Source organism: Bidens hawaiensis, unplaced genomic scaffold, assembly GCF_021521415.1.
Source record: "Bidens hawaiensis isolate Kalapana, Puna unplaced genomic scaffold, B.hawaiensis_p1.1 tig00029292_1, whole genome shotgun sequence".
In the NCBI taxonomy this organism is placed as follows: domain Eukaryota; kingdom Viridiplantae; phylum Streptophyta; class Magnoliopsida; order Asterales; family Asteraceae; genus Bidens; species Bidens hawaiensis.
Genome location: NW_027494829.1, coordinates 93,455 through 101,502, shown reverse-complemented (window position 1 = coordinate 101,502; position 8,048 = coordinate 93,455). Strand labels below are relative to the sequence as shown.

The 8,048-nt window shown below is 31.6% G+C and overlaps 1 protein-coding gene across 1 annotated transcript; it reads right to left on the bottom strand.

Moving 5' to 3' along the window:
- Positions 1-1,277: 1,277 nt before the first annotated feature.
- Positions 1,278-5,915, bottom strand: LOC143578552 (floral homeotic protein AGAMOUS-like). Its single transcript, XM_077062100.1, has 7 exons — positions 5,629-5,915; positions 2,859-2,940; positions 2,421-2,482; positions 2,223-2,334; positions 2,084-2,125; positions 1,580-1,621; positions 1,278-1,451 (listed from the first exon to the last, which is right to left on the bottom strand). The coding sequence occupies exons 1-7, from the start codon at positions 5,913-5,915 to the stop codon at positions 1,278-1,280; spliced, it is 801 nt and encodes a 266-aa protein (XP_076918215.1).
- Between the last annotated feature and the right edge of the window lie 2,133 nt (positions 5,916-8,048).

Below are 8,048 nucleotides of genomic sequence, written 5' to 3'. Positions count from 1 at the left end.
TGTGAAATTTTGACGTCGACCCCTGTGAAATTTCGAAATCTGATAGGTGATAAAGAAAAGTATAAGAAAGAAATAACATGACTAGAAAGTTTTCTCCGGCTTGTGCAACAGTGGTTCCTGGTGTTACTTGGAATATTAGGATGAAATTGAATTATGAAAAAGACTACATGTGTAACTTCAAAGCTGTCCTAATTGATTTTTATGGACTCTATTTACTTTAGGCCTAGTTAAAAAGCTAATTTCCTTGGGCTTGAAAGTATTTAATGGATTCATGGAGATTTTATTTAAAATTTTTAGATATCAAAATCCTTTTTCTGCATACGTAAAATAATAAAAAATGAAATCAACTATACTTTACCAAGTTATTATTGTATTCAAATTTTTTTGGTTCTATGTTGTTTATATTTTATTTAATTTTACTTATTATCTTTTCTAAAATATTAGATTATATGTATAATTATAACTTAGTTTCTTACGAAAACACTCAAAACAAATATTGATTCAGTATAAATGTCTAGCATAGAGTTAATAATTTAAAGTCGGTCGAGTGATTGTATATCAACAAGAAAAATATATATTTTATATAATTTTATACAAATAGGAATTATAAATTATATATATTTTTATATGACCCGACCGGTACCTCTAAGTCGGACCCAAAAATTTATGTACCAATTTGACCCGACCGAACCGTCGAACAAAAAACAAATTTTTTATATAAATGTGTACCAACAAAAAATTTTTGACCCCTGTGAGAAGATTTGTAGGGTCCGGCACTGTTTAACATGCGTCATGATTTACATTAAACACCTAGCTGAAATATGATTATAACGAGTAACATATATATATATATATATACATATATATATATATATATACATATATATATATATATATAGGTTTCATGAAATTTGATTGCACACATAACACGATGATCCTTAAATTATATAAGATATAAATCCGTACTAAAGCAAGCATATATAAGTCAAGTCCTTGTTAATTAATTATTATCAGGTTATTAGCAGCAACTGATCAATGAGTAATCGAATACCCTCACGCCCGCCATCATTATTCATTATTACCTGCATGAAATCATACAAATTGAAGGACTCAAGATTGAAAAGGTAACAAATATATATATATATATATATATATATATATATATATATATATATATATATATATATATATATATATATATATATATTTCATCATCATGAAATTAACAATCTAAGGAATTCAAATTCTAGGAATTTTTTCTACGTATACACGCGTACTTACACCAACTGGAGAGGAGTTTGGTCTTGGCAAGAGTAATCGTTATTGGGTTGCAACTCATTCGTTTGATGGTAGTTTCGACCGTCAAAGGACTGGTGCGGTCCAAGGTCATAACCCGAACTTCCAGCCATCAAGCTCATATGCTGCTGTTGAGCTCTTTCGTTTTCAGCTATCTGAATAATCGTTAAACAAACAAACAAACAAACAAATGCACCAAGTAAAATCTCACAAATCATAAAACGAATATACTATTCAAATGGCCGGATTGGATTTTTGTGGAGAGATAGCTGGATTGATATACCTTTGCTCTAAGGAATTGATTGCTGTTATGGAGCTGAAGTTCCTGCTTTACAAAAATGTTTAGAAATGATTGGATCTATAAATTTTGTTTCTTTGATGAAACTCGGTATGTTCATTAGAAACATAAAATAAAATATGTTCATTAAAAACATAAAATATGAATTAACATTTGGCTTGACAATAACTCGCTCCAAATAAGCTCAGCTCGGTTTGTAAACAGGTCGAGCCTAAGTTAAAGTTCATTGGTTCACTCATTTAGCTCATTTAAGTTAAAGCTTGGTTCATAATTTTTGCAATATTTGTGTATTAAAAATATTATATTTTGTGTGTGTGTGTGTGTTAAAAATTAATAGTAAACTAACAATTTGACTCAAGCTCAACAGTCCAGCTGATTATGATAAATGAGCTCAGCTGATTCGACTCATTTATAGAATGCACAAAATAATAAGATCAGATACCAAATTTATATAGTTGAAGTGTCAACTAAATGTACATAATTACTTACCCTTTTTTGCATGTACTCAATTTCAGCAAATAAAAGTTCATTCTGCAGTTTTAATCAAATAGAAAGAAAATAGATGTTAAATGCAAGTAAGTAAAATATTTGAAGATTCTTGGAGGTTAAAAATGAGAAGAACTTATACCTTTTTCGCACGAATTCTGCTAATAGCTTTCTCTAACTTAGTTTCAAGGTTCTTGAGATCCTTCCCCAGCATGTCTGCCAAAGATTCACCCATGATGTTTCTGTAAAATTGCCTATTGCACAAAAAGGTTATGACACGGTACAGGTTCATATGAACATACACAAAACATGTAGAGCACGCATCTAATTAGAAAGGTACCTGTTTTGATTCTGAAGGTTTATAATTTCCTGACGCAGTTTAGTAGCTTCTTGTTGGTAAAACTGTAGTTTTTAGCTAGGTGTTAGTGTTTCATTAGAATGCTGGAATTACATTACGTCCACAAATCTACTATAGAAGCATAAACTTCACCATACTACACTTTTAAGGAACATTTTTTTATTAATTGGTTGCTTAGGAACGGAAGTGGTACTTCTAGGTGTTTATCACAATAGTTAATAGAATTAGAAGAAGTTTAAAAAATACATAGAACTAATGAAGTACCGGTCTCTTTCATATACAGTATACTTCAAAAAAAAGTTACTTTTAAGGGTACAAACGCGTTGCCAAAAATGTGTACATTTAACTTGTTCTTGTAAGTTGTAACAGGTTAATTAGCTACAACGATAACAAGTTTGTAGCATAGATCTTAAAGTGTACCTGAGCATTGGCTTCAGAAACGGAACCGTTGCTAGGTGGATCTAAGCATGATTTTTTGTACCGATCGATTGTCCCTCTAACACTGCAAAATCAGTAATAATATGAAGACCATTAGATTGATTTACTGATAATTAGTTTTGTGTGAAAACATTATAAAAGGATGATCAAAAACCGTTCAAACATTACCAAACCACACAATCGAGTGCTATCGGCCTACTCGGATCAATGTTTGAAATAGTGTCAATTAAAAAGACCCTTTCTTATATTTGGTGTGTTGATACATATATGTTTCTTGGTTTTGCCCTTAGGATTTATTCATGTTCACACAGAACAAAGTGTACTAAGATCTTTAAAGCATTTGGAACAGTAGGATTTGTGTATGATTTTAAGGAAACATAAAATGTACTAAATGAATAATAATATGTAACTTTTCTCGAGATCTTAAGGATACCATATAAAACCACATTTTATATTGCCTCATTTTGATCGAAATAGTGATTGGTTGCCTCTGCCACGGTGTCAAAACATCTATCATTATGATTGGTTGTGTCTTTCTACGGCCAGATTTGTGCCACGTGTAAAGTAAGACTTCATTACACAGCGGATAATTCATATATGTTTCACCATTTTACCCTCCTCGTAGATCCAAATCTCTGTTCTTTTTTCCCTCTGTAAAGTAAATCAGAGACGTCCATTTCATGGCATCATACCACTACTCTCTCTCTCTCTCTACACAAAAAACCTATGCAAGATCTATGATAAATGCCCTAAATATTGTAAATATATAAATCTATATATATAGCTCTCTCTACCCACTTCTGTATTGTAGGTTGCTGTTTTAGTTTCAACAGCATGGTAAGCTTGGAAAAGTCATTAATGGACAATCCAAAGGGAAAGAATAGTGTATGTTTTCTTTGACTATTGAAAAACATTGGAAATGAAAAAAATATGCCACTTATAGTGTCATTAACTCAAAAAGCTTGCAAGTAAAATCTTAGTTGTGATTCTATAAAAGATTATTTGTTTTTAATGACCTCTATATTGAGATAAGGTTAGAAAATAAATGTTGAACAATATCAATTTGTTAATAAATAACTTGGAAAGAACTATAATCATTTAATCACTTTAATTATGAATATATATAAGGTAAGAATTTAGGTTTAACACAAGGAAACCAAATAAAATATAATCTAAGAGAAACTCATAACAAAGTAGGTAAAATCTAATTGATAATCTTATCTCTTTTTGGTTGATCTGTAATGGTTAATATGTTATAAACCCTTGAAAGAAGGTCTACTCTTCAACCAGCAAACGTTCTTGTGTTTGGATGAGTAGGAGGAAACACGCTTGTTTTGTCCTAACTAGAGTATCACCTTGTTGGGCTTAGGGATATTGGATTTATTCTTAGGCAGGTTTTGTTGAAGGCGGAATTAGGAAAAATTGCTAAGCATGAGAAAACATGTGTCGAAAATCAATATGTCTTCATTTATTTTGCTTATGATACGTATGGTTCCCTTGCCCCAGAAGCTATTACGTTTCTCAAAAGGGTTCATCGGATCGTGCACAGTAACTTATTGACGCCAACTATAACTTTGTTTTCAGTAGAATCTGGTTTATCGTTCAAAAGAGGGTGGCGGCGCAGCTTATTGTCCGCTTATTCACCTCTCTATTGCAATTGAATCATTTTATTTAAAATATAAAATTTAAAACCCAAAATATATAAAACTAAATAGCCGTTTAGGGTAAGATGTTTGCTCTTCCACGATTGTGATAACGAGTTTAAATTAAATCCTTTGCAAGTGCAAACTATGGTGGTATTATGTTGTTAAAAATGATTTGTTGTTCAAAAACAAAAGATATATATTAAACCAAATGAGTTTTTTTTTTTAATTTATATTTTTGTGAACACCCTAATTTCTAGGAGTTTAGGTCTAAAATATATGCATTTTATATACTTTCCGAGAAGACAACGATTTCAATTTTGGAGTTGGTAATAATTATTTTGTTTCTCTTGTCATAGTAACTTAAATTCATTCAAATCGATAAGTTTTACCATCAAGAATATAAACTCATTTGATTAGACATAATTTTAGTTAAGAAACATAAACTTTCCCCAGTGTTTTTCTTAGAATGATTTAAAAACATACTAAAGTAATTTTCCATTCTTCACTAGGCTTTGATGACATCTATTTCAGAATCCTTACACTTACTTTGACTATGTTTAACTGACATGTTTATTAATTAGAAAGCGTCAAGATGATGAAAGTGTTGAGAAAATAGGAACTTGACAACATTTGCTGATTGTGTGTGTGGAGAGAGAGAGAGAGAGAGAGAGAGAGAGAGAGAGAGAGAGCTAAAACACCAATGAAGGTATGAGGGAAGCTGATCTAAGAGGCCTGCCAATAAATTTCCTAAATCTTTGCATACTGGCTTGCAAAAAATCCACTAGGGTTTTCTTTTGAAAACAGATCTTGTTGGTACCAAAATATGTAAAAATAATATAGATCATATAAATGAAAACAAAGAACACCTTGAGAAAAAGTAACAAACACAAAATAAAAGTGAATCTTTGTTCCACAAAAAGAATCATAACCTAAAAAAAAGTAATTATAAATCTTGCAAATTACTTAAGATATTGTGTCCTTTGTTCTCAAAACCCTAAAAAGACTGATAAAAATTAAAAGGAAATTTTTATTATCTTGTCATAAAATTGATTAATCTCACTTAAGCTATTAAACCACAGTTATATGATCCAAGAATTGATTTATACCTGTTGTTAGCATACTCATAAAGACGACCACGGCTCGAAAAGACAATAAGAGCAACCTCAGCATCACAAAGTACAGATAACTCATAGGCTTTCTTGAGCAACCCGTTTCGACGCTTGCAGAAAGTCACTTGTCGGTTAGTCGTGTTTTCGATCCGCTTGATCTCGATCTTTCCTTTGCCGATCTTTGATCTCTGCGGATCAGATGTGTCCCCGGAATCATTCTGGAACGTCGTCATGGATCGATCGATGCGGCTGAAATCAAGCTCAAGAGCCTCAGAATTATCCATGAATATTAATCGATCTAGCTAGCTAGAAGTAATTGTTTTCTGATTACTTGTGTTCAAAAGATATAATAATAATAATAATAATAATGGGTGATGTTGAGGGATGAATATATATATCTTTATATATAATTGAGGAGAGAAACTAATCAAGTTTCAACATTTTCTCTCTTTCTTGCTTTTTGAGTGCCTTTCAACAAAACCAAGCAGGAATGATGAAAAAATGCAAGGTTAGAAGATGAGTTGTCATAAAGTGGACAATGACCCTTTGTCCATGATATTAACAAACTTTTTTAAAACTTCTTCATCTAGCCAAATACCTAATTTTTTGTTCATAATTTTGGTATACTAATTGTAGATTGTTATAAGCCTCAAAAGTTAGAAGAAATTAAGGGAGAGAGAGAGAGACCTTGAACCTGAAGTACGTGCTCTTTGATGGGTGAATGAGCTTTGTTCTAATTTACACTATATTTTATCTTAGAATTTATAAGAGGCAACAGGTTATGAGTTATAGAAGGACCCCTTTCTTACTATTAGAAATGCTCTCTTGTTTTCATCACAGTGTGTTATTTTTTTCTACTTGAACTAGGCTTTAGCAATTTAATTTTACAGTCCTCGAGAATATATATGTAGGTCCTTTTCCACGGATCAAACAACAATAACTAAAATTCTTGGATCAGTCTAGACCACCTAGCTAGCGAAAATCACTAGTTAGTTAACCGAGATCTCGGATCTTGATGCGGATGGGTAAGCCGTGAGTAAAAGAGGGAGAAAGAATAGGGAGAAAGTTGGATAAAGTTTTTGGAAAAAATTTTTTATTTCCAAGTGCGTTACCTAGAATATGGAGTATAAGTTAGTATATATACTCCATATCTAGGTCATTACATGGGCCTAAGTAGGATTGCCCATTGGGCTTTTACCGTACAAAATAAACGTACCGAGTACGTAATATATCGACTATAAGCAAACATAAAGACATACAATGCTAATAATAATATTGAATATTGGCCCTACAATCTTCCTCTATGATTGAGTATGTCCAGGAACCTTCATCAAGTTCTTTACTTCGTATTTATTTCTTGAAATTTAGTACTTGTCTTGATCCAAGAGCTTGAACACGATTGGATCGTGAACAAATCTTTATTTTCCTTGAAGACTTGTTTTTTAATCTTATTTTCTGGGAATGATCGGCAACGCCAAGTTTTAGAAACATCAGATGCGGGAGGGTCGACATCTAATTTTCTTTTGTTGACTTTCTTGGGCCGACTTGTTTATTTGCTTTGTCATTCGACTGAGACACGATCAGTTCATTATTAGGCTCAACCACCAAATGTCACATTCTCATCTTCTTTTAAGTGTTTCTGCATCTGCAGCTTTGACACAATCAGTTCATTATTAGGTTCAACCGCCAACTGTCACGTTCTCATCTTCTTTTAAGTGCTTCAGCATTTGCAGCTTCGGTATCTGCAGCCCAGGATACTTGATCATGATCTACATGTCTATACAGCTGCACAAAACTTAAAGCGAATAAGATTCGTTCACAGACCTTCTTGAGGGTTAAAGAAGAATTTTCTTTTCCAAAACACGCTCTTGGTTTGAAGTATTTGTAGAATAACTCTAAAATTTTATTTTATCTTGACTTTTCATAAAATACCAATTTCAGTCCCTCAACTTGTAAATGGTCTGGTTAAATCCCATGTTTTTAACGAACTTTACATGATTGACCTTGACAACAAAACACGTGAATTTGAATAAAAGAAAGGTTCAAGCAAAATACTATGTGCATAAAATCTTTTTTTTTCTTTTTGTGCATTTTCATATGTTTTAAAATTGCGAAAGTATATACAATATTTTGAAGTTGAAACATAACATAAAATAGAAGAAAATAAGAAATAAAAGATATGAGTAAAGATGAAATTAATATTATTTATTAACAATATTTACTAAATTATTTTTGTGAGAAAGATAACAACATGAAAACGTTTTAGATCACACTTCTATTTTGATATTATTATGCCAAGAACTCAAAGTCAATTGTAGATATAACTTGTCCACTTTAATCTTAACAAGTGATGTCAACATGATATGTTAAGGTATGTATTAAGCAGAATACTTATGTGGTCCCCATTTAATCCGACA